Source organism: Meles meles, chromosome 1, assembly GCF_922984935.1.
Source record: "Meles meles chromosome 1, mMelMel3.1 paternal haplotype, whole genome shotgun sequence".
NCBI lineage: Eukaryota > Metazoa > Chordata > Mammalia > Carnivora > Mustelidae > Meles > Meles meles.
In genome coordinates this window covers 162111341-162139065 of record NC_060066.1, presented here as the reverse complement: position 1 = coordinate 162139065, position 27725 = coordinate 162111341, and the positions used below count along the sequence as shown (strand labels likewise).

Genomic DNA, 27725 nt, shown 5'->3' with positions numbered 1-27725 from the left:
TTTTTTTTCAAGATTTTATTTATTTATTTGACAGAGAGATAGCGAGAGCAGGGGAAGTGGGAGAGGGGGAAGCAGGCTTCCCCCAGATCAGGGAGTCTTATGTAGGGCTTGATCCCAGGACCCCGGGATCATGACCCAAGCCCAAGGCAGATGCTTGACGACTGAGCCACCCAGGCACCCCACAAATGAAGTACTTTTTTTAAATGAAATAAGTTCATTCTATTCCCACTTGTTTCATTGTAAAGGGTGGCTGAATGCACTGTCACACACCATCTGTGTGCAAAAACTCCTCCCAAAAGCTAGCTTTAAAAAAAAAAAAAAAAATCTTTGTATTCTGAAAGCCTAGTATGAAGACAGGCACAGTTCTTACCTGTTCTCGGTTGTTTTTTTTTTAATGTTGAGAAAGTAAATGACTCAAATGCACTATCACACTGAAACCATTAGCGTAACTGTGTGGAGGACGGTCTGTGCAGTGGAGAGAGGGTTAAGAACACCTAGTCGAAATGGGGGAGGGTACTGACTTCAGATTTACTTAAATATTCATGGGGCTTCCTCCATTTTAATCTTCTCCTTTTTAAAAGATGGCTGTGTTTCCCAGTCTGGCAACCCCTCAGGAAAGAAGAATCGCTCCTTCCTTGCAGAGTTCAGCTGAGCAGGACTAATCTAGAGTGGAAACCCCTTCGGCCACCAGGACTATTCATAATTCATAAGTGCTGCAAACCAGCCATCTGAATACATTTAGACAGACTCGCATTCCTTCGTGCAATTCCTGATTGTATGACTCTCTCTGCCCGGAAAGAAGCAGGGAGCATAGGCTTCTTGTAAGAATGGAGTGCGAAGATGGGCTTTGTTTGGATTAGGAAATGCCCTAAATTTTGGAGACTTTGTCTTTTATAAGTTTTGATGATTTTACCACTGAATCTGCTCGGCTTTTCTGGCTTTCCCGGTCCTTTCGGGGTTGTTCTCTCAGAACAGTGAATTCTTTCAAAGGGATTTGTGGATTGTGGCAAGGAGAGCATTCCAAAATGCCTGAGGCAAACTATTTGTTATCTGTGTCTTGGGGTTACATTAAGGTGGGTTCATTTGATTCTGTTATGTGTCTTTGATAGAATGTGAAACATTTACATCTGTATGCTTTCTGTGAAGTAGAAAAACATCTGTAACGATTTAATTTGTGTTGTCCCTTAGCCCGGGGAGGCTGCTTATTGTATAATAAGGGGATGTTATATTACATCGTATTTGAGTAATTTGAATAATTTGAGTAATCGTATTTGAGACTATGTTGTATTTTAACCCGATTCTTTTTCTGCAGCTGGATTTTTAAAGGATGCTTCTTTTTCCCTTTAGTGTTCTCTTCAACTTTTCACATATAATCTCTCAAGTAATATTTTCGAGTTGATTTCTAAGAAATGGGTTTTAAAAGTTGTTACATTTTTCAAGTGAAATTGTCTTGACCTCTATTGAAATTCCTTTTCCTATGTTCGCATCTTCAGAAGAAATCAAATGTTAATTCTAAGAAATCTTAAGAAAACCTCTTTTTCTCCCTAGGGTGACACTGAAATGATTTCGCATTAAGGGGGTGTTTTGTAGACGCAGTATCATTTATTTAATGGTATCTGTTCCTCCAATCTCTTGGTTCTCAGTAAAGCTGAAAACATCTTAAGTGGTCATTTGCTAATTTTTAGGTGAATAATATATTTTTCTTCTTCATACACAGTTCAAAAGAATGCTGAACCGGGAGCTGACACACCTCTCAGAGATGAGCCGATCAGGGAACCAAGTTTCTGAATATATTTCAAATACCTTCTTAGGTAAGATATTAACTGGGAAACCTGTTCCATAATTGAGATTTTTCCATATGAATCTCTGCAACCCTTCAGCAACAACCCTTTGTGAGTTTGGAATGGGGTTAAGTCACAGAAAAAGCCATTTCGAATAAGAACTAAGGACAACATTTAAGGTTAAAAAAAAAAAAAGCAGAAAGATGTTTTCAAGAAAAAAGAATGCCATCAGAGACAAAGGATTATTATAGTCTGATTGTATTTCTATGTACTTCAGGTCACCCCTTATCCCCTTATCCACCCCTACCCACTTACATCTTGGCCAAGACCTCTGAAGGGGGTGGGGCTCGGGATCCAGTCATCCAAACCTGAGGGACCAGACTATTGGCTCTTCTGACACGGTATTCTTTACGTTCTTCCAATAACTGGACCTGGAGCAGATTTCCTCTTAGGTGGTTTGTAAGAGATATGGTTGGAGAATAACAGTGTGATGATTTGGCCCATGGGAACAAGCTTTGCCTTGCTAAGGTATTTCTTAAAGATCAGTGGGAAGAGAAGAATCTTCCCGTCTCTGAAAGATTGGGCTCTCTACAAGCTGCATCGTTATCTTCCCAATCTGATGCTTTTTATCTGTTGGCCATGTTGTCACATTGCTGGTATTTAACACATGATGCTGTCAGAACAGGTTTGCCTCAGAGATCCTCAACCCCTGTCAGGCATCTTGTCTGATTACTTGGGGTTTCTGAGCTCATGTTTAAAGCCATTCTACTGTATCTTGAAGCTATTCGGATGGTATTTTTCTTTAGTAAGGCCTGCAGAATATGCAAACCTGTACTTTAAAATAAATAGGTAACATTTAGATGCTGATTCTGTTGACTTTCAAATATCGCTGAATTATGCCCGTTCACAGAACTCCACTACGCAGGTAACCAACCTGTTCTTACAGCTGAACATCACACCTCCCTTTGTTTTTGGCATCACGACACATCGTTAAATCCATGACTGTGTGCCTTGGGGCCTTAGGGCAACACACACCTCTTCTGGTTTTATTTTTAAAAATCAATCCTGTTTCTCTAATTCCAAAGCCGTTTCTGCTGTCAGCCGATCAATCTTTGATCAGCCTAGTGCAGAGCCCCCGACATTATCTGGCAGTAGGTGGGCTGGGTGAGATTAACAAATACCTTTCCAGCTGTTTCCTCTGTGGGTGCCTTCCGCACCTGGTTTGCTCCAGTGGCAGTTACAACACCTTTGTCAGGGAACAAAGGAGAAGAATTTTCATATAGCTTAGCTCTGAGAGGCAGGTAGAATCTAATTGAACAGCAGGTGTCACAGACCAATCCTTTTCTTCTCCCATCAGTCCACCTCCCCGCCCCGACTTCATTCCTTTAAACACAGGCATCTTCCACTGTCCCTTTTTTTTTTTTAATTTTTTAAGGATTTTATTTATTTATTTGACAAAGAGAGACACAGAGAGAGAGGGAACACAAGCAGGGGGAGTGGGAGAGAGAGAAGCAGGCTTCCCGCTGTGCAGGGAGCCTGATGCAGGGCTCGATCCTACGATCCTACGATCCTGAGATCATGACCTGAGCTGAAGGCAGACGTGTAATGACGGAGCTACCCGGGCGCCCTTTCCACTGTCCACTTTAGATGTACTCTGCTCTGTGCAGCACCCAGGTTTTTTTCATGAACTGGAAGTCTAACATTTTCCAGGTTAATGACTGGGGGCGGAGAACAAGAGGTCAGGTAGTGCAAGAACTCATTTTTGTTCTCACAAACATTGCATTTTAAAATGCCAGGGCTTGTCTGTGGTCTCTGAAGAGACTCTCAGGACTGGGAGAAGGCTGCAGGAGCCCTCTGTCATCTAAGACTTCACGGACACAGCTCTGTGCACTTGGAGCAGCTTTCACCAGCCGCTCACCAAGGACGGCAAGAGTAGTTTAGCAGACTGATCTCTCTCTTATCATCATAAGCTATTAAGTGAGAAAACTGATAAGAGAGTAAGGATGAGCTCTCAGGATCCAGACTGTGTGTCTCAAGAACAGGCAAAGGTCAACGCTCTCTTGAATGTTTTATTTGCCACTTGGCACATCTCTTGAGGAAAACCAATCTTTTGGCTTTTTGTTTTTCCCAAAATTACATGATCAAGAACAGGTTGTTGGGGAAGGTGTTAGAATCTTAGTCCTTAGAGACTCAGCCTTAGGAGCGTGTGTGTGTGTGTGTGTGTGTGTGTGCGCGCGCGCGCGCGCGTGCGCGCACACGTGCAATGTAGTTCTGACCAAACAGACTAGACAGAATAAAATTTTAAATATTCTTGGGAAATGTAGGGAGGAAAAATAATCCTTCATATTCAACAAAAAATACATCAGTTGCCTCATCTGTACAATGAGGCAGTTGGGATCTGTGGCGTCTCGGATCCCTTCCAGCTCCAATATTCTCTGACTCTGATATGACTGAGTTGATCAGTTTTGCTAAAATACACCTGGTGGTCCGAATTCCCTGTAACAGACTGTAGGGTTGCAGTTGGATAATCCTGAAAAGCAAACCAACCAACCAACCAACCTTGCTTCCAAACTACAAATATAGGACATGGAACTCTTAATCCTATCTTGTGGGATGAATATTCCTGGAGGAATAGTCCTGGAGAAGCATGAATGAAGCCTTCTTTATAAACTATCCAATCTGCAAGGGACCTTAATGGCCTTGTAGTCCAATTTCCTCATCATATGGGAGAGAAAACAGGCCCAGAAGGGCAAAGTAACCTAATCAAGATTACTTAACTACCATGTCCCTGAGCCAGAAGTAAGGCTTTGCTCTCTGGATTCCCAGACCTAAACACCCTGTCACTTCCTTAATTAGGAAAGAAGGTTGTTAGGAACTCAGACCAGATAGAAGAAAATCACATTAAAGGGCATTTAAGTAATAGTTATATTCTTCTGGAGCGATATCTTTAGGAACCATGATTGTTGAACCTAAACATAAAATATGTGTTTAACCTTTCCCAGTAATATAAAAAAATTTTGTCAGAGCATGGCAGCCATCTCAGTGAGCAAAAAATGGGAAAATTTCAGTGCTTTAAGTTAAAATTAAAGAGCATTTTTGCACTAAGAGTCATTGAATGTTAAAATGTGTCATCTGGGAAGGAGGGAATCCCTTACTCCAAAGATCTGGGAAACTTGTGCTGTTTCCATCTAAGAGGATGGTGTCTAGATGGACAAGTTGAAAGGCAGGCAGGAGTCCATTTACCAAAGTAGGTACTTACTGATGCTCTTACATGATAATAAGCTCCAGGTTGCTGGCCCAGGAGGAAGTAAAGCAGGATCTGCAGGCAGGGAGCACAGGCCAAGCAAGATTTTTAGATACGGTATTATAATTTAGTAAGTATTTTCACAAACAGAGAAGACTCATTCTTGCAAATCCCCGACTACATCTCAAAAGCTAAAACACAGAATTTCAAAGATTCGAGGAAAAGAATTTAGAAATTTTTCAGGATTAAGCACTGAGCTCTAGTAAGAAAAACACTTCAAATCAGGCCATTAACAGAGTTTTGACATGACCATATTTTGCATTTGTTTTTTGTTTGTTTGTTTGTTTGCTTGCTTTATGCCAGCTCACTGTTTCCCCACTGTATTCTAACCATTCTGGGAATGTCAATTCGCTAAGTGTTCATGGTGATTCTCTGAGTCTGTGTTTCAGGTTATTTCCGCAATGCACTGGCTATGCTTTTAACAGAGGAAATTCAGAATAGGGAAGCCCATCAGTGGTTCCAGCGCCTGCCTGTATAGGGAAACACCCATTAACGTCAAATTGGTGCTGCCTGTGAATAATGGCTTTCTTCTTTACTGTAATGTTACGGTAGTGGTTCAGCTCAGTTACTGGTGTTGCAAAGGACCGTTAGTTAACACAGAGGAAAGCTGGTAGGCCCACTAGAGGTTTCTCTATCTACAGTGGCCTAGGGGAATCTGACAGCCTCTTAGATAACCAGATGTGAAGAATGGTAAAGAACAGGGTCGGGAAAGACAAGGGCTACTGTGACCTTTTGTTTTAGCAGAAAATTACAATTATTATGAGTGAAGCGACAGAGGGAAAAGTAATGTCAGAAACAATATAATATATAGTGTTTTTTGCCAGAGATTGTGAGACCAGAAAGAAATTTTTAACAGGAACCTCAAGGCTTGGTTTCTCTGCTATTAAGTCACTGTGTCTAGAGCTGAGTAATTGCAAAATAAATATCTGTTGAATAAATTGCCCTTTGAGCTTGGACAAATGGCTGACTTCATCCGAAAAGTGAGAGTGTGGGATTATTACTGGTTCCCAAACCTGGCTCTGATCATCAGAGTCATTTAGGAAGCTTTCCGAAACGTACTGATTCAGTAGGACTTGGGGTGGGGGTGGGGGGGCGCACTCATCAATCTGTGTTTTTCTAAAGTTTCCTGGGTGCTTCTGATGCTGAAGCAGGATGGAAGCCCCTAAACCAATTAAAATGACCACTAAGATTCCTCCCTAGGCAAAAGTCATAGACGGATGAGGCTCGAAGCTTGTGGGTGCCTACAGAGAACACAGGGATGCTAGGGATAGAGACTAGCCTTGCTCCAGGTGCTGAGGTGTCCAGGGCCCTGCTCCAGTCTCCCTTTGTTTGCTTGGCTTTGATGCATTGTCCACAGGGTCCTAGGAGCAGACGCATGTCTCTGGGGGAGAACATGAGACCTGCGCCATCATCTTGCAAGAGTGGAAAGCAAAGAGTCTAGGTCCCAGCATGCCATCTGGAAACATGTCATTTTCTAATGGAGAAGTCGTCTTTGTCCTAATTTTTACTCTAACCAGCAGAGATATACTTAGGAACTTCTGAGAACTGCATTAACTCTTTCAGCCACAGGGTGTGATTTAGTTCAGTGACGTAGCTGTTAAAGCAGTTTAGTAAGTGATTGCCTCCGAGAACTCACAGGCATCCCTGTGGCTGGAAAGAGTTAATGCACTTTTCAGAGGGACTCAGGATAAAGGCCCCTGTGAAATGAAATGGGATATTTGGCTGCTGATACTTTTAATAGCCTGATACAGAAGGAAGAGCTTGTATGAGAAGATAGATGCTTTCATTGCTAATCGTAGCTCTGCCGTTACCTTGTTGTAGCAGAGGGGTTTTTTTTTTTCTTTAAAAATTTTGTTTATTTGTCAGAGAGAGAGAGCACAAGTAGGCAGAGCGGCAGGCAGACGAGAGGCGCCGAGCAGGGAGCCCGATGTGGGGCTCGATCCCAGAACCCTGGGATCATGACCTGAGCCAAAGGCAGCCGCTTAATCGACTGAAGCACCCAGGCATCCCTGTAGCAGAATTTTTTAAATGATGAAATGACATAAGCATACACATTTAATAAGCATAAATAGTTTAATAAATTTAATGTCTGTGACAAGGGAGAGGCACTGTTTATTATTAATTAGTAGAATGAATAAAAACAAAGCATGAAGTAAAACTGATACACTTTTCCTCTGAACCTCAAATGGTGGTAATCAGCCAAGGCTTAAAGTCATTATTTGAAGATTATAAACCACTTTTCTCTAATTTACAGACTGCTCATCTAAACTGAATGACAACTTATAACCAGTTAAAGTTAAAGTTGTTGGGATTTTTTTTAATTAAAAAAATACAAATATAAAAAAGAAGATTTTAAAAAAAAACAGAACATAAAGCCTGTTTTTATTAACCTGGGCCTGGCTGCATGAACCTTTTCCATTACACAGATATATAAGTTATTCAAGTAAAAAAAATCAACATATACAAATTATTGCCCTACCTGGAAAATACAGAAGCATAATTCTAAATTACACAACAGATAGAAGGTGGAGGTTTGAGTCCTACCTGTCCTGCTTGGACAACTTATTTCACTCCTTTGGGCCTCAGCTTGTTTAGCAGTAAAGTGAAGCAAATAAAATTGTCCTATTTCTCCCCTCAACCTCACGGGATCGTCCTGGAGGTCAAGTGAGACAATGTAAGACAGTCCTTTATAAGATGTAAAATCCATTACAGGACATTAGATGTTGTTTTGGACACTGCAGTGGGTTCTCATTGGCACGCGGGGGCTGAAAAATGTTTCTCCTTGTTTCAGACAAGCAGAATGATGTGGAGATTCCATCTCCCACCCAGAAAGACCGAGAGAAGAAGAAAAAGCAACAGCTCATGACACAGATAAGCGGCGTGAAAAAACTGATGCATAGTTCAAGCTTGAACAATACAAGCATCTCACGCTTTGGCGTCAACACGGAAAATGAAGATCATCTGGCCAAGGTATGTCTGAGCCGGAGGCGTATGCACGCAGCTCTCTGCTCTATGGCAGGCGGCTGCCCGAAACTATCTGCTAGAAAATAGCAGCGATCACTGTAGCTTTATGGTTAAATATATAGTGAGAGGGGCTGGTGTAGCCCCTTTGTCCATTGCTGGGCACCAAATTCGAGACCCTTTTCCTACAACAAAAGACCTGTATTTTCTTATTCGGAGTTGGATTTGTAAATGGGAGTTCCTTATGAATGAGAATCCTACCGAAGGCCCACTGGGAGAAGCTGCAGGGCAGCCAGGAGACAGGAATGAATTGTCATAGAAAACAGATCTGAGACTAGATGCCAAGGACTAGTTGGAAAATCTGCACTGACTGGCAGAGCTAGAGAAGAAAGAAGAGAGGTTGATGCACTGACTCACGGCCCAAACCCCACCAGTGGAGGGAGGCACAGAAAAATTCACACGTCCCCTATGGGGCTGCCTAAGGTGACCACTGATGTCCTCACAGCCTTGTGTCAATAGGAAATGAGCTCGCTGTGAGCAAACTCTGGACATTCAGTGAGGATTTCTGAGAGATGCCATTAGAGCAAGAGGCAGGCCTCTGGAGAGAGCCTAGATCCCTTGTTCCAGGCAAGAATTCAGAATGGAATAAATTATTCCTTTAATCAGATAATCTTGGAATAATCCTAGAACACAGGACTGGATAATGTTTCTCCCAGGTCTATCTGTGACCCAAGAGCTCTAAGATAGAATAATCCACGGCTGGCATTCTTCATGACCTTTTACATTAAATTAGGGTTGACTTCCACACATTCTAGCAACTGAGTTTTCCCAATCTGGCCCTTTGTGATCATAACCATAGGGCAAAGGAGTTCCCCCAGGATGGTTTTCTAGCTGTTACTAGTGGGCCAGTGATCAGGGAAGGGGAGAGTCAGGGAAATGAAGCTGGAGAGACCCCCAGCCACTTGAGCTATCTTGGAAAACAACTTGGTTGAGGACTGATGTGTAGCATAAAAAGGTCAGCAACTAAATCTATGTATTAGACACACACTCTCCCTCTTCTGACAAAATATACAGAAACTTACAACTAAAATGAAGAGGACCTCCAACCTCCTAGGCCACTCCATTTTCAAATTTTCATGCAACTAGAACACTCCAATGACTATATAGACACTCCAATGACTTAGCTAACCATTGTCCAAAAACTCAATAAAAATAATGAGGCATGCTAACAAAACTGGCCTTGTTCCTAAGTTCCTCTGATTTTGATTACAGGAGCTGGAAGACCTGAACAAATGGGGCCTTAACATCTTCAATGTGGCTGGCTATTCCCACAACAGGCCCCTCACCTGCATCATGTATGCCATATTCCAGGTGAGTAAAGAGGAAAGAGACTGCCTATTGAATTTGATGGCTCTTTATGATTGTTTTTTTTCCCATCCCAGTTTTTTCCTGATTTGACTTTTTCCTCATTTTTGGACATCCACTTATTTATTTTTTAATCCATTTTATTGCATAGGAAAGAGACCTCCTCAAGACATTCAAAATCTCATCTGATACATTTGTAACCTACATGATGACTTTAGAAGACCATTACCATTCTGATGTGGCATATCATAACAGCCTACACGCTGCTGATGTAGCCCAGTCAACCCATGTTCTCCTTTCTACACCAGCATTAGATGTGAGTAGTTATGATCTGTTTTGCATACCTGCCCATCCTCTTCTAAAAAGTGCTATGTACCACATGTACCGTATTTACAGAAGTAATGGCACGTGTTTGAACTGGTTCTTTATGATGCGTGGCATCCATCCATTGGGTTGCTAATAAAAATGAATGACATTCTACTTAGGCTGCTTTTGAATATCAGAGCAACTCTCTCTGTATGTCTCTTACATTCGAAATTGTTTCATTATCAAGCAGTTAACAGGGTGCTTTTTTTTTTAAGATTTATTTATTTGAGAGAGAGAGAGAGTGTGTGTGTGCACAAGAGGGGAAGGGACAGTGGGGGAGGGAGAGAGAGAATCTCAAGCAGACTGCCCGCTGAGTGCGGAGCCTGACCCAGGGCTCAGTCTCAGGATCCTGAGATCATGATCTGAGTGGAAATCAACAGTCAGACACTTAACCAAATAAAGCCACCCAGGTGCCCCCAGGGTGCTTTATTTTTCATTGTGTCTCCAGTTCAGCATCTAGTATGTAGTTTATTTTCAGTGTGCACATACTGATCTGAATTGCCTACACCACCCCAAACACTGTGTTGCATAGCACAGAAATATAAGATATCCTGTATGGTTCCTATTGAGAATAAACATCCATAGACTTATTCTCCTAAGAATTCATAAAACTGATTCTGTGGGTTGAAAAAGTAACTGAATATCTAGAATTAATAATGCTGAAGCAGAGGGAAACCATGTTCCATTTTGCTAGACATCTTGCTGGAGGGTGGCTGTGACTCCTTCCTGAGTAGATTAATGCATTTCCATGCACCAATATTAGTAGCCATATCTTTGACATACAGCAGCAGGAGTCAGGTCCTTCCAGAATGTATACGCTCACTTCAGAAGGGGACTTGCCAACCCCTATCCAGCCCCAACAGATTGGGAAGGTGAAGAAAGATTAAACTGGCCACAGCACTGTTGTCTGGGTTCCATATTTCCTGAGAAAAGAAATCCAAGAAGATGGGAAAGCGAGATGGAGCTGAGGCTGTTTTATCCCCTGAAGGAGAGAAACAGTGTTATTTGTATGTTCTGTATAAGGATTATAGAGTGGGCCAACACTGTTCATCAACTACCTGCTGTTACTGATAGGATACCTATCGTGGAGCCAGAAATTGACCACCGGGGGCCACACGTGTTTAGAGAAGGGAGAGCTTAATGTGTCCTTGAGCAGTTACCCTTCACGGGAGAGGTGGACACTAACCTGGCATTTGAAGGATCAGAAGATTTAAGTAATCACAGAGGATGAAGAAAGACATTAAAGTCAGAGAAAGACCTTTTAGCCAGAAGGAATATATACCTACACAAATACTAGGTTTAAGTGTTGGTGGACAAGTGGGGGCAGAAGAACTTCACAACATGGCGTGAGAGAGTTGGAGCAATGGGACACAAGTTCCACTTCTTAGGGATGTTCTAAGATCTTGCCCATGGTAAATATTTAGTGGGTTGGAATTAGAGGAGTGGATGAATGAGTGAATGAATGAATACATGAAAGCTTCTTTCCACCCTACATAATAAATTATTTCTGAAGCTAAAAGATTTGGAAAATAATTTATTGCCAGTCTTACGAGTTTGGAATTTAGCCTTTCTTCTCTAAGTTATACAGCCTAGAAACATGAAAGTTGTTATATCTCAGAGAAGAGCCAGTCTGACTTGCTTTTTTGACTTGTATGTGCTTGTGTTACATAAGCACCATTCTGCCACACCACTTACCCAAGAAACAAACATCAGGCTCCACCTGGTCACTCATCATGAGCACGGTGCTAATGCCTTCCCATAAGTTTGATGTGGGCATGAGCTTCCGCCATCATCCCTTTCATGTTAGACCTTATGATGATGGATAGAATCTCCATTCAGTTAGTGCATTGAAACATAATGTACATCAGCAAATAGTCCTTCTCCCAATAAGAATGAAATGGGATACTTTACTGTGAAGCTGAATACATGGGGTAGGCCAATGGGACATGGAGTTAATTGTGCTGGTTTTGCTCGACAGGCTGTCTTCACCGATTTGGAAATTCTGGCCGCCATTTTTGCAGCTGCTATCCATGACGTTGATCACCCTGGAGTCTCCAACCAGTTTCTCATCAACACGAGTGAGTTCACTACTAGATAATTGTATGATTCATTGCTTCACTTTTTCCCCCCCTGGTGTTTTCATTATGGATGATAATAAGGGTAATAATGAGGTAATCCTTCCATTCCACTCAGGCTGGTCAGGCCTTTCCTGGATAATGTGTCCAGTCTGGCAACATTATTTTTGAGCTAGCAGCATAGAGAACTGGAAAGGGTCAGAGGGGAACCATAAAAAATACTCAACAGTTGGAAAATACAATACATGAGGAAAGAGTAACAGATGTGGAATTATCCAGTAAGGACAAGGAAAGGCTTGGGGGTAACACGATAATGAGTTTCAGTGTTATGCAGGACTCTCACACAGAACATGCTGACCCGCTGGTGTCCCTCTCTACTAAGGAAACAGGCCCAAATGAGCATGGAACCTCTAGAGAGAAGAAAGATTCCAAAGAAAGCGCTGGAATGCTTGGTCTATACTAGGGAAGATGACCCCAGTGACATTGGGTGCTGGTCCAGCCTTAGGATCCCAAGCTTATACTCAGCGATTTTGTCATGCTGAAAATGTTTAGTATCCATGCTAATGAAAATCCGCGAATTTCCCAGTTAGTGCACTATTTCTAAATGCTAAAAATCTCAGTACTTTTTTCTTCTGAGAATATTGGCTATCCAGTTGTGGTCATCATTAATATCAAGTGCTTATGGTTTTATAGAAATGGTTGAGCTCCTTACTATAAAAGAGTCCCTATCCTTCTTAATCGTCAGAATATCTGCATGATCTAGATATGGGGTAGATTCATTTTTAATCTTGTTCTTCTACCGAAAGAGTATAAACTTTGGGCAACTACGTGGCTATTGGATTGTATCAGTGGGCATAGTGTATGTCACAAATCGATCCACATAGCGGCCAGTTAGCTTCACACAGAAAAAATGGTCTTTCTGCCGCAGCCACCGACAACACTAGAACACAGAAAGCCAGTTTGCAGATCTGGATTGATCACAGGGTGAGGGCAGGAGTGCTGAAATGTCTTCATATATCCTACCATGTATTTTGAGGATGTAACACGAAGAACACAGTTAAAGCAATGGTATATGAGTGACAACATCTGCAATGAGTAACCTGTCACCATCACTTGGCTATTATTCTTTTTTAAGAGAAAAATGTTCCCTCCGGAATTTGTTGACCATATTGTCCAGTGCAGACCACGGCTCTGCCTAACAAAAGATGTCTGTGTTTCTTCTGTGTGAATGGCAGGCTGGAAGTTGTCGTTTAGGTTTCCAGACGTTGCTATTTCTGACATATAGGGCCAGAGGACAGAAACTCTGATGTCAAGATTATTCTAAAAAATTATTGTTTTGTCACCATATTTGTAGAAAACTCCAAAGAGCTAAATTATTTAGCCAAAACAAAAATTTCATACTGACACTATTATCATCTTTGAAAAATCAAAAAGTCACAAGGGACAGGACTGGGGAATCTATAAAAAAGTGAAGTGGTTTGAAAATCCCAATACATATAATAAAGGTTAGTGGCATTTTTAGTTTATTCCTTTCTAAAGCACAAAATGTGTAAAGACATAAAGGAAATTACAAACTGAGATAAAAATAGGGTTTAGTTGCTCTGAAGTGCACTTACCTAATGTTAAATTCTTTATCTGAAATGAAGAAGGAGAAAAAGGATTTTAAAATACCATGAATTTTAGTCAAAGACAAAGCTTATGCACCAATATCTACGACAAGCATGTTTGGCTTGGGAAAGGACTACTTCCCCTTGAAAAGGGAAACTTTCTCTGATGAGAAATGACATGTGGGTCTTGGTTCCTGACATCATTTGGAGAGAACTGGATCTGATTTCACACTGAAGTCATGCCAGCGTTAGAATTGTATCCCTTTCTTATGAAGTCATCATTTTCCCTTGTTTATTAGATTCAGAACTCGCTTTGATGTATAACGATGAATCTGTGCTGGAAAACCATCACCTTGCTGTGGGTTTCAAACTGCTGCAGGAAGAGCACTGTGACATCTTCCAGAATCTCACCAAGAAGCAGCGCCAGACGCTTAGGAAAATGGTTATCGACATGGTAAGACTTCCTTTCTACATCCTTCACTTACCTTTCCCTTCCCAGGAGGAGAAACACCGTTCTCTCCGATAAGTCTCCTGAGAGTTTCATTTTCCTTTTACCCTAGGTGTTAGCAACTGATATGTCCAAACATATGAGCCTGCTGGCAGACCTGAAGACAATGGTAGAAACAAAGAAAGTTACAAGTTCAGGTGTTCTTCTCCTGGACAACTACACGGATCGTATACAGGTATTTGATGAAAGCCTTTGGTTTACCACAAAGCCAAACCAAACTAAACCAAACAACAGTGGGAAAATGAAAACAAACATTGGTTCAGTTAGCCACGTATCTGGTTATTACTACAACTTGGGCTTATTTTCAGAACAAGCTAAGGAAAATGGACATTCAAGTTTATCCTCAAATTTATGAAGAAAAACATAACCCTATTTATTGAATTGGGCTGAGTTCTAAAAATAAATGGCAAAATTCATTTGTAATAGTGGTTACGTGACTGTGGGTCCCAAAAGCTCGCTTTTGGATATAAATCCCATCAACTTGAAGATTGTTAGGTCTGTTTTGATTATACAAACTGCCATCAGCTGGTCTCTTTCCACAAGTGGAAAATATGAAGACATCTACTTTGAGTAATTCTTTGCATTTTTTCCAAACTGGGGAAGGGAAGTGATGGCAGCATTTGACCTCTAATGTCCCTTCCAATTTTTACATTCAATGATTGTCAATCTGAGAAGACACACATTTTCCCTCTCAGGACTCCTATAATGGTAAATAACCAAGTCTGGCCAGCGTCACTGTAATAGGATTTTTTGGTGCACACACCACAATTATAATGCAACTAAAACGTTCTCAGGTTTGGTACCAAATGTACTAGTACAAGAGGCATGAGATGTTCTGGTAGTATTTACACTGTATTTTATGGGATTTTCAAAATTTGATGATTCCAGGTCCTTCGCAACATGGTACACTGTGCAGACCTGAGCAACCCCACCAAGTCCTTGGAATTGTATCGGCAATGGACAGACCGCATCATGGAGGAATTTTTCCAGCAGGGAGACAAAGAGCGGGAAAGGGGAATGGAGATTAGCCCCATGTGTGACAAGCATACAGCTTCTGTGGAAAAATCCCAGGTATCTAATACGAAATTTTCAAAGTTTCTGTGAGCTCTGCTGATTGTAGAGCCGGAGGGTTCGATCTAACTCCTGAGGTTAGAAGGAAGCAACAACCCATTTAGTTCCATTCTATTTGTGACTTATTTGCCTTCTCCATTACACTCAGTTTCACAGGGTGGTGGGAAAGCCATCCTTGGAAGCTCATCAAAGTTTGGTCTGTGTATTCTCTAGCAGTTTAGAGAGCTATCTGTGACCTTAGTAAATCCAGCTGCCTGAACTCAGAGCTGCTTCCTCCTCCCCATCTCTCCAGATCTCTCTTCTCCCTGTCCTTATCCAGGTGCTCAGCTCTTTATCCTTGCGTCCTCTGCCCTGTGTCTGTTGTCTCTCCATAATCAAGTGCACTGCCAAGAGTGAATCTCATTCCTGTACCTCTTCTACTCTGAGAACACGCTGACATCTTTGGATTGTGTCCAAAGCTACAAATTCCCTATGCGCCAAGGACTTGGGGACAATATGCTGGAGGCAGGGGGATGCAGAAATGCAGAAATGCCTCAGATACCTCTAGATACTAGAAAGTATCAGTATCCTTACAAATGTTTCAGGGCATGCTGAAATGTTATTTTTTTTCAGGGCAACAAATGGCCTGAGCTGGATAGTCCTGATTAAGAATGGGTCTACAGACTATGCCAAGTCTTTAGCACAAAAGCATGAGGAGTGTTTTTGTTAGTTTTATCCTCTTTTCCCACTACCTGCTACCCCCAAACTTACATATACTTGTGACATCGATGCAAAGTTCCCTTGCAGTTATTATTTTGTTGCCTTTTTTTTTTTTTTTAAGAATCCCAGTCAAAGGAGTTTACAATCTGTGACAGTCCTCTAAAATTCTAATATGCTATACAAATGCATCTTAACATTCAGTTGTCAGGGCCCATTCAAATCCCCCAAGGCCTTAATTCAAACAATTAGTTAGTTAATTCATTAACTAGGACAATTCTCATTTATTATCAACCGTGATGGTTTATATTTATATGGTGTTCTGTGTGGTTTTCCACACACTTTCGCAGACCTCGTCCTATTTGAACCCCCACACAGCTTTGTGAGATGGATACAGCAGCTACATTCCCGGCGCATCAGGTGGAGAAGCTGTCCCCTTGGTTCGTTTTACCAGCTCCTGAGTGACCCAGCTGCCCTCTGCCCAGAGCTCTTCACTCTCCCTTCACTGTCGGCAGGTCTCCCTGTTGCCATGACATCATGGTACACTCTGGTGTTTCCCGCAGATGGGCTTCGGCAAGCATTGTCTGAGTTGTCTGGCAATAAAGCCCTTGACTAGGTGCTCTTAGGATGTGTAGAGCTCTCTCCTCCTGGGCCCAGCAACTAAGCAGCTAAAGGCTACCTTTCAAAAAAGTGCTGAGCATTTAGCAGAAGCAAAATAAATGAAGAAAGGAAGTGACTGCACAGCGTTCAGCCAATTCCATTTTCTCCAATGCCTTGAGCTTGTTTTTTCAGGTCCCTGGAAAACACCTTGAAAATAGTCTCTAAAATCCATTAAATACACATGAAGAAGGAAAAGGGAGTGGGTGGAAGCAAGAGAAATATTAGAATATCTGCAGTCAGATTCACTGCAGATCTCTGATCTACAGATCAGAGATGTCCCTGACTTTGGTGTGAGTTACGTTAAGACTAGGGAAGCATCAGGAGGGAGAAGAGAGTTGATAGAAAGGTCGGTAGACAGGTGAAAGGTAATGAGAGATAGGTAGATAGATAGATAGATAGATGATACATAGATAATAGATACAAATATATAGATATGGGTAGATATAGATATAAAAGAGTCACATATGAATTTTGAAATATTAAATGACTTGGCAAAAACCAGAATGTTGTTAAAGGAAAGGTTTCCCGGGGCACCTGGGTGGCTCAGTGGGTTAAGCCTCTGCCTTCAGCTCAGGTCATGATATCAGGGTCCTGGGATTAAGCCCCGCATTGGGCTTTCTGCTCGGTGGGGAGCCTGCTTCCCCCTCTCTCTCTGCCTGCCTCTCTGCCTATTTGTGATCTCTTTCTCTCTCAGTCAAATAAATAAAATCTTAAAAAAAAAAAAAATGGAAAGTTTCCCCATAGTGTGGAAAGAGAGCAGGATCACGTCCCATGGAGCATATACGTTGCTTTTGCTCATTTACCTCCGAATCCGTACCCAGCATCTCTCCAGCCCCCAGACCAGGACAGGGGAATTCCAGTCCCTCATTCAACTAGTGCCTGTTCTTTTTCACAACCTGCCCCCACCCCCCGTGTTTCCTGTTTGTCCGACAATGGGGAGGTCAGCATAAGGCCACAGAGGAGCTCACGCAGGATGCACGGCCCCTGTGTAAACCGTCACAGAGCCATAAGCCTCATATTTATTCCCAGGAACACTAGCAAAGGAACTGCTTGATTGTTTTCATTTTCCCTCCTTTCTCCTGATGGAAGTGACCATACCCTGTGGATCTAAGACAATTGCAGACGTGTCCACAGAGGGGATGTTTGTTTGTGTAGGCACTGGAAGTATCTTCAGATGTTTTACCAAAGTTGTCTGCAAGCCAAAGCATTCCACGGAACTCGAGAAATTTGAGTCGTCAGGGGCTGTCTCCTCTTCATTTTGGAGTGGCGGCATATTTTAAATTTATCAGGGAAAGAATCTTGAGTCAGAACTCATTAGACCTGGAGCTTCCTTCTTCGGAGAATGACTCACAGAATCCAAGTGGTGACAAAGTCATTCCCGGCCAGGGTTACATCCAGACTTCTTCTCTGGCACACAGAAGAGGAAAAGTAGTCACTTAGAGTGAGAAAAACACAGGCTTCGGAACCAGACGGAGCTGGGTCGAAGTCCCAGCTCTACCACTTACTGGCTCTGTGATCTCTGACAAGATACTTCATCTCAGTGGGTCCTAGTTTCCTCCTTTGTAAAAAGTGTGGGTAACAATACTTTGTGGATGTAAAAGCAATAATGTATATATTACACCCAATATATAGGGTGTACCGTACAGTATATGCTCAAATAGAAGAATCTATCATTCTTGATCTCTCTTGACTTTTTGTGCCTCTTTCTTTGCCTAGAAACCAGGAGAGCTTGTTTGGTTTTCAGGAGTCCGTCGTAATAATCGATGTGTAACCTTCCTTCTTTCTAGGTCGGTTTCATCGACTACATTGTACACCCACTGTGGGAGACCTGGGCAGACCTGGTGCAGCCTGACGCCCAGGACATTCTGGATACTTTAGAAGATAACAGGAACTGGTATCAGAGCATGATACCCCAGAGTCCCTCCCCACCACTGGACGAGCAGAACAGAGACTGCCAGGGTCTGATGGAGAAGTTTCAGTTTGAACTGACCCTTGAAGAGGAGGATTCCGAAGGCCCTGACAAAGAGGGAGAGGGTCATAATTATTTCAGCAGCACAACGACACTTTGTGTGATCGACCCTGACCATAGGGATTTGCTAGGAGAGACTGATGGAGACACTGGGGCAGAAGACAAGTCCCCGATCGACACATAATCACCTTCTCCATGTGGAGATGAACATTCCACCTTTGACAAGCATGCCAGCTGGATGGTAGGGCCAGCCCATCATGGGGGCGTAGGCCTGCACGGGACAAGGGCCACGTGGCCTTTCCAGTTACTTGAGTTTGGAGCCAGAATGCGAGACCATGAAGCAAACAGCAGTTCAGAAAATGCCACGGTTGACTTGCCTTGTATGCAAGCTTAGTGGAGAACTGAAGCTTTATCTGGTACTGAAGGCCAAGATCAGATCCTGAGTAAATGGCTTGAAAATGGAAGACACAAAACTGAGAGATTTTTCTGCACTAAGTTTTGGGAGTCTGTCCCCTCTAGTGACTGAACTGACTGATCAATAACTTCATTTATAAATCTGCTCACCTGTCCCCTTGTCTGCCAACCTGTGTGCCTTTTTTGTAAAACATTTTCACGTCTTTAAAATGCCTGTTGAATACCTAGAGTTTAGTATCAACTTCTACACAGATAAGCGTTCAAAGTTGACATAAACTTTTTTGACTCTTTCTGGGGGGGAAAAAAAAGGAAAGAAAATGGTCTTCCTTCTTTCTTGGGCAATATCTTTCACTTTACTACAGTTACTTTTGCAAATAGAAAGGATACGCTTCTAACCACATTCTACTTCCTTCCTCTCTTGTCCCATCCAGCTTCACGGTTGTCTGTATAACTTAACTCTGTCTGCCCGCTTACAGCAGTATATTTTTCTCCTCTTAGAACTTCACTTTTTGTGCTGCAAACAGAATAAAAGTGAACAAACTAAGAGGTAGGAAGGGGTAGTCGTGTCATTCCCAATAACGGTCTGTGTAAAATTCCCCTCAGTGAGGCCGTGCGCCATGTTGTGTCCTGAAGCCCTGAGCCACTGGGCTCTGCACGGCGCCCCCCATCCTGTCCCCTCCCCTCCATTGCTCTCTACCCAGTGACACACTGTTTCCAATTTGACGCCGCCGTCTTTCTCTTGCACTGCCTTCTGCGCTAACACCTCCATTTCTGTTTATAACAGTATATTTATTACTTCATGTATATAATGTAATGTTTTGTAAGTTATTAATTTATATATCTAACATTGCCTGCCAATGGTGGTGTTACATTTGTGTAGAAAACTCTGCCTAAGAGTTGCGACTTTTCTTGTAACGTTTTGTATTGTGTATTATATAACCTGAACATCGCTTAAGAGAGACATACGACCCCCTCCCTGGTGAGGACATCTGTGGGCTTTTATTCAGATGGTCGCCCTCTTCCCTGAGTTGCTCATACTGCACAACCCCTTTGTGAACAGGTTTTGGAAACAGGATTCTCACATTCGATACTAAAATGGTTTATACTAAGCTTTTACTTTTGTATAGTTTGATAGGGGTAGGGAGCAAGGGGATGTAGTTTTCACCCACGTTCTATCCAAATCTGTGTCCACATGAGTTGGGTCCTAACTGGGTTCTCCTATCGTCGTGGCTTTGGCTTAAACAGCAACACTACATTCGCTCACAGATGGTTCCTCTGAGTGTTCCCAAACTACTGACTCTAAAGCTAAAGCCTCCTGCCTGCCCTTAAAGCAGGAATGTCATGTTCCAATTAATTACAAAAAAACGAAAAACCCAATAATAAAACAATGTGAATTTTATAATAAAATGTGAACTGATGTAGTAAATTATGCAAATGTGAAGCTTCTGATAACACTTGTTAGGCCTCTTATTGGCTTCCATCTCCATCTGTAAAATATATCCCACGCTTTCAGTTCAGCATTGTAACTCACTAAAGAAATGGCACAAATGTGCATGACCAATGGGTTGTATGTCTATGAACACTGCATTATTTCAGGTGGACATCTTATTGTTTTCAAAAGTTTCTCACAATGTATGTTATAGTATTATTATTGTATATTGTGCTCAGATGCATTCGTAAGAGACTTTTATATGAAGTGAATAAACAAAAGCATGATTAGATTAGACTGTAGGCCCAATTATTTGTTGGTTAGTTCTGACCTATCAAAAGCAGATCTTTCTCTTCTCTCCTACCATGCCCCACAAAGAAAACCAACCACTTTGCCCAACCAGCCTCTCAACTGAAGTTTCAGAATCTGTGTCCAAAAAGTCCCCGAGCTTAGAATGTTTCACATGTTCTCAGCAAAGAGCCGCACAGCTCAGTGATGCGGGAGGTGGTTACAGAGAAGCAAACAACCGCTTTAAGGAATCTGAAAAGCTTAATTCACTAGATAAACCCAGGGAATCTCCCACTTGGCTGGGTTCTCCAGAAAAAGGAATCACAGAATTGCAGAACATTAGCTTCATGTAGTTAGACGGTCCCACTGATTCATTAGACACATGAAGACGCTGAGGTCGGAAGAGACCTCTTCAAGCACCATTCACAGACCACTGGTTGACTCTTGTGGTCTTTTCCATGATTCATGTAGTCTCCTATTGATCATATGGTTATGCTTTACTTTCTGGAAAGAGCTTTATAAATTTCATAGGCAGAATACTTCAATGCTTTGTTGAAATTTTAAAATCAGCTTTTAAAAATGTTAGGCTAAGAAGCGTGTGTGCATGCATGTGTGTGTGTGCACACGCACGCACGTGTGCACGTGTGTGTGTGTGGTGAGGAAGGCTGCAAACGAGTCAATGGATAACATGTACTACTTTAGCCACAGGGAACTGTGAACCAGTTAGTGGGTCTGCTCTAGAAGAATTCCACTCAATAAAATTAACTGAATTTCTTTACAAAGTGAGATGAGCCAATACCGCACACCCAGTCAGCTTGTGTGTGGGTTCCAGAGCTAATGTTTACAGCACTCAGCTACCATCCTTGACTTCTGATAATATGCCCACCATCCCTGAGCTCTTACAGACTAACTGACAAAATTGATTAGCATTGTCACAGGTGTGACTTTTATAATGTCTCCAGATATAAATATTTATAAATATGTGCAGGTATGTTTTCTACAGAGAAATGGTTTTTAATCCTTGCTGCAAATGAGAGTCACCTGAAGAATAATTTTTTTTTAAGATTTTATTTATTTATCTGACAGAGAGAGACACAGCAAGAGAGGGAACACAAGCAGGAGAAGTGGGAGAAGGGGAAGCAGGCTTTCCGGAGAGCAGGGAGCCCGATACAGGGCTGATCCAAAGACCCTGGGATCATGACCCCAGCCGAAGGCAGACGCTTAACCACTAAGCCACCCAGGCGCCCCTAAATATATATATGTATATTTTAATATTAAGGTTTGGGTTCCACCCACACTCCTAGATTCTTTCTGAATTCCCAAGAGCCCTGGTGACCAGATTTTTAAAATCTTCCCCAGGTAATTCTACGTGCTATCTGAGTGGAGAACTCCTGCTCCTGAAGAGAGAGTCGTGCTTGGAGCGAAGGCTTTTGTCAGTCCATTCAGGCTATTATAATAAAGTACCACAGACCGGGCAACTTAAAAACAACAGTTTATTTCTCAGAGTTCCAGAGGCTGTGAAGTCCAAAATTAAGTTACCAGTCTACTTGAGTTCTGGTGAGAGCCCACTTCCCAGATCATAGCTGCCAGAAATAGACTCCTCGCTCGGTGTAAAGGGCTAGAGATCTCTCTGGACCCTTTATGGAAAGACACTAATCCCATTCATGAAGCACCCACCCTCATGACTTAAGCAGCTCCCAAAGGCCTCACTTCCTAATACCATCATCTTTGGGAGTTGGAATTTCAACAGATGAATTTAGGGGGCGGGGGTTGCACAAACATTCAGGCCATAGCAGCTTCTTTGCACGACGACCATCTTCAGATATTGTGTGCGCACCATGGACAGGGGCTGGTTCTGGTACAGAGAAGGGACCGGGCATCAAACACGAGTGAGACGGAGCTCTAGAGGCCAGGAGCTTGCAGTCTGCCATGTTGCTCACCATCTACCCTGCAGACCACAAAATCATAATTGTGTTCTCAGGAAAACCACAAGGAAGATAAATCTAAAAGAAAGTTAATCATCTGGTTCTAGAGCAGAGGCCATAAGTGTACCCATTCTCTTATCTCTGATGGCATTTCAGCGTTCCTAATGGCAGGGAGCTACCGCGGAAGCAGAAATGACTATGGCGACTTTGCCAAGGCCAAGGGTGATAGCTTAGTACTTAACACAATGTGTGGGAGACTAAGGCTGACTTACAGAGTCAGGAACTGTCAGAGTTCCACAGGATGGCCTTCCCTTGACCTTTTCCCACAGGCTTATTTTGACATGAGTTGGAAGTCATGGAAGTTCTTGTCCACTGAACAAAGCCTAATGGAGTTCAAGTGAAGGAGGGGGATTTATTGCATGGATTCCAGAGCCAAGTGGCCTGGGTTTCGATCCTGTCTCCTCCATTTACTAACCATATGACTTTAGACAAGTCACCTACTCTCTCGGCTGCAGCAACATGGGGATTATTAATTTGTCAGGTAGAAGTAATAATCCCAGGCCTTTTCCACCATTCTGTTGCCACTTCTTGGAGCCTGTGTCTTAGAGCTTGATTAAATCAGTGATCATGAGCTTTAAAACCTGTGAAATCCAGGTGAGGCAGGAAAGCTGGCAAATTCCCTTTATAAACCCACACATTATGGGTCCTGTACTCCTTGTGAAGAATTCTCCAAGCTGGTTCTCTTCCACATTCCTCAAGATTCAGATCAGGTGTCCTTCTATAGGAAGTTTCCCTGATTCCCAAGGTTGGGATAAGGACTCTTCCTTAAGCTCCTAGAATATGCTGAGCTTTACCTATGTAATTAGCTGTGTAACCTTGGGCAAGTTGCTTAACTCTCCTGTGCCTCAGCTCTATCATCTGTAGAATAAAGATAATTATAATAATACCTAGATTATAGCAGGTTATGCAAGAATTACATGAGTTGATATACATAAGGTTCTACAAAATATTATAATTACTAGCATGTGCTGTATGTTGAAGTTGTGTTTCTGTCTTTTCCAAAAGACTATAATTCGTTGAAGCCAGAAGCTGGATCTTATTGCCTGCTGAATTTCCAATGCCCAATCCAATATCTGGAACAAATGTACATTTGTCAAACTGAACTGAATCCAGTGGTTTTATACCAGGGTAAAATGCAACCCCATGCCTGAAGTTTTTCAAACCAAAAAAAAAAAAAAAAAAAAAAAAAATGTTGGCAGGGCTACCCTGGGTGGCTCAGTTAGTTGAGAGTCTGACTCTTGATTTTGGCTCAGGTCACAATCTCAGGATCATGAAATTGAGCCCTGAATCAGGCTATGTGCCCATTCAGTCTGAAATTTCCTCTCTTTCAAGTAAATAAATAAATAAATAAATAATTTTTTAAAAAATAATTTTTTAAAATTTTAAAAAATTTAAAAATAATTTTTTAAAAAAGTATTGATCTCTGGAATCTCTGAGTCCTGGAATGAGGAAGCCATGTAATTTTAGAACTAAACATGCCTCAGAGATCGTCTGGTCTACCCCTTTATTTTTATAAATAAAGGAACTAAGGCTCAGAGATGGCCAGTGACCTGTTTGAGATCATACAGTGGATTAGCACTGTAGAACCGCCATAAAAAAGTACTGCAAACTGGAGGGGGGAGAGGGGAGAGGGTTGTTGGGTTACACAGTGGAAATTTACTATCTCACAGTTCTAGGGGCTAGAAGTCCAAAGGTCATGGTGGTGTCAGGGACAGTTCCTTCTGAGGTCTATGAGAATCTGTTCAAGACTCTCCCCTAACTTCTGATAATTTGAGTCAATCTTTGACATTCTTGGCATGTAGATGCAACACCCTAATCTCTGCCTTCATATTTATGTGGCATTCTCTGTGTTTGTATGCCTGCCTCCAAATTTCCCCATTTTATAAAGACACCAGTCATATTGGGTTAAGGGCCCATCCTACTCCAGTATGACCTCATTTTAACTAATAACATCCAGTTTCCAAATAAAGTCACATTCTGAGGTACTGGGAGTTAGGACTTCAATATATAAATCTGGCAGGATATAATTCAACTCATAATGCACAGTTACCAGAAGAAATTTCCAGTTCCCAGGACACTCTGCTGTCCTCTCTCAACATCATGGAGTTTCAGGGCCTTCGACACCCGTTCAACCTCTCTGTACCTCAAAGTTCTCTCTAAAATAGAGGAAGAGACTACATGTCTGAACAAGTACTACCCAGTTATATGAAGTTTAATGCTTTCCACTAAGACGTTTTTGTTTTCTTAATTTCTTTCTGAGCTCTTCAAACATATTAATTATTTAATTATTAATTATTTCCTTGGTGTAGGTAGGTGCCCCATGGAGAAGAGAAAAAAGAACCTTAGGGTAGTAGGAAAAACATAGCCCAGGGGTTAAGAGCTTAGGTTCCGAAGGTGAACGGATCCCAGTTCAAATCCCCGCTCTTCCACTGCCTAGCTGTGTAACGTGGGGCACAGAGTTAACCTCCTCAAGCCACAGTTCCCTCCTCATTAAAATGAGGAACATAATAGTAACCCTTTGATGAGGTTGCTGTAAGGACTAGTGAACAATGCATAAAACATACCTCAGTGTCAGCCATTATATATGGAAATCAACTGAGGCTTCACTTCCTCCACAAATATTCACAAAATGCCAGCCTGGTGCCAGGCACTGTGTGATAAGCAAAACACACAAAGTCCTTGCACTTACGAAATTCGTATTTTATAGTGGGGGAGACAGACCCCAAGGAAACAAGAAGTAAATACTACATTATCGGGTAGTGTGATAGGTGCTACAGGGTTGGCAAGCGACGGCGGCTTAAGAGCAATGGCTCTGGAGTCCCCCAGCCCAGGTTGGAACCCCAGACTCACGCCCTGCTAATGGTGCAGACCGGCTGCAGCAACACAAAGTGTGCCCGTCAACTCCAAAGAGTTGCAGGAAGGCCTGGTAAGGGAGAGGAGGAGGAAATGAAGCTGGCGGCCAGATCACAGCGAGCTGTTAGGCTTTTGTAAGGACTTCGCAAAGTCATTAGATGGGTTCAAGCCCAGGATTGACGTGATCAGACCTGCATTTCTAGAAGATTACTCTGTGAAGAGAATCAACTACACTGAGGCAAACAGACTGGGTGAAACCAGTTAGGAGACTGCCGCTGTCATCCTCTGAAGTGACGGGAACTTGGTAAGATTAGCAGTGGGAGAGGAGGTTGAGAGTTGGAAGATTTGAGATCTCTTTTCAAGGTGGGGCCGAGAGGACTTGCTGATAGGTTTGAAAATGGAAGCACAGGAAAAAGAGTGAGAGAGATCCCAAGAGTGTGGCCTGGGCAGCCCACTGGACGGTAGGAATGTTTCCTCTGATGGGGAGCATTTGGAGGGGAACAGATTTTGGTGGGGTTGGGGGTGCTTTTTGGTCATCCAAGTGGAGGTATTGTGGAGGCAGTTAGGTATATGAGTCTGAAGGTCAGGTAGAGGTCACAACAATCCTAAACTTATCAGCGAGTAGGCTCTCTATCTACTTGTCCATGTGGACTCTCTTTTACCCCAAATCATCCCTGACCCAAAATGTGGCCTCTTCGGGAAGTTCCTCAAGAGATCTGCCCACACCTAGCATTTTGTGATTTTATAGAATTTTATGGAAGCAGCCGTTGGGTCTGGGGAGGTCGCTTTCAACACGATGCAGCTCTCTAGACGGCACGGCTGCCTCCTTCCTTTTCCCTCCCCTCTGTTCTCGGACCCACTGAACCACCCTCTCAGGAGCGAAACCAGTTATTTTTCCTGGCTTTTGCACCACATTTAACATTCATCTTTTGTTGATGGGGTATGATTTGGGGAAATCTCCCGTCAAAACCACAGAACTCCTTAATATGTTCTTTGTGCAATTATAAACATTGCTCTCCCAAGAGAGGGATATAAGAATCCAAGAGAGATATAAGAATCTTTCTCCATCTTATTCTCTCTTTCCCCCAATAAAAATGGGAGTTCTAACTCACAGATTTTCTGAGAGGTAAGTGAGGACAAGCTAAGTTCAAGGGTTTCCTTATGGCTAGAAAGCCTTTCCTACCTCATGGTTCAACCCTGCCCATGCCCTTTGCCAGACTTGCCCTGGTGTTTGAGCATTGCCCCCTGGCTCTGCTCAGTGGTTAGGACTTGGGCTCAGGTAATGATCTTATCTCCTGCTCTTTTGGTCTTCCCCGCAAACTTCACTTTATCACTTCAAGGGCATGAACTGCTCTCCGTGTCTTTGACAGAACGATTCTACCAGGACCTTTTGTTGCTTGAGAATGCTCTTTGTATCTCCAGCTTCACCTTACGCAGCTCTCACATCTCTCTGTAGCTCAGTGTCCTGAGTGCAGGCTCTGGAGTGAGCGTGAGTGGAAACACACAAATAAAAATAAATAAAAAGTGGTTTGTTACAACACAGGTGGAAAGAACAAAAGGGGCCATTGGGGATGTTTGGAGATATAGTATGCTATGTCCAGTATAGCTATTTTCAATAGCAATTTTGTTTGTATTCCATTTTCATCTTTTTTTTTTTTTTTTATTTCTACTCTAACTTTCAAGTAACATGGGTCTTCATGTTCTCTAACTTCTTACACGGGACTCTCAAGAGCCTGGCCAGAGTGCCCGAAACCAAGCAGCTGTAGCCTCTGTGAAGTCTGGTGCTTTTTTCTCTGTTTCCAGGATGCCTAGTACCATGGCTGGAACAGAGTTAGGCTTACACATTTGTTGAATAAACCTGGATATTGATTACAGGAAGGCCCCAGTTAATAGGAAGATGAGATGAATGTACGTTCCAGGCAAGCCAGCTCTTAGTTTCTCTCACTGGATTGCCGAGATCTGTTTCCAGATCTGTCTCCCTACTCAACACTGAGCCCCTCCAAGCTAGGACGATGTTTTTCATTTTGTTTCATTTTTAATCTTTGTGTTCCTCGCTACCAACGACACTATGTTGGCCCTAAGTGAAAGGAGTGGCCAGTGATGTTTGTTGAGGGAATGACTAAAGAAACAAGGAAGAAAAAACCTTGTTATTGAAGTTATTTGTGAACTATATCCACCTACTCGATTTTCCTGGGGAAGGAATAGAGTATGCTGGGGGAAGCGAGGTTTAATAAATCCGTGTTACAGGCCTTGTTCTGCCCCTTCCTAGTTGTGGGAATTTGGGCATTGCTTAAATTTTCTGAGCCTCAATTTTCTCATAATTAAATGGAATGAGAAGTAAACAACTAAAGATGGGATCAGATACAGTGTCACATATGGGAGGGACTCTACAG

The 27725-nt window shown here is 42.4% G+C and overlaps 1 protein-coding gene across 5 annotated transcripts in view; it reads left to right on the top strand.

Moving 5' to 3' along the window:
- The window catches only part of PDE4B (phosphodiesterase 4B), a 567587-nt gene extending 547084 nt beyond the window's left edge, over positions 1-20503 (top strand). For 4 of the 5 annotated variants that reach the window (XM_046017685.1, XM_046017679.1, XM_046017692.1 and 1 more), the window contains 9 exons: positions 1718-1811; positions 7877-8055; positions 9319-9417; positions 9563-9727; positions 11756-11855; positions 13759-13913; positions 14020-14142; positions 14856-15038; positions 18182-20503. In XM_046017685.1, coding sequence (XP_045873641.1) covers positions 1718-1811; positions 7877-8055; positions 9319-9417; positions 9563-9727; positions 11756-11855; positions 13759-13913; positions 14020-14142; positions 14856-15038; positions 18182-18547 — 1464 coding nt within the window. In that variant the 3' untranslated portion in view covers positions 18548-20503. Of the gene's footprint in view, positions 1-603; positions 1074-1717; positions 1812-7876; positions 8056-9318; positions 9418-9562; positions 9728-11755; positions 11856-13758; positions 13914-14019; positions 14143-14855; positions 15039-18181 lie in introns of those variants that run through there. The other variant, XM_046017707.1, reaches the window with a different exon arrangement.
- The last annotated feature ends 7222 nt before the right edge of the window (positions 20504-27725 follow it).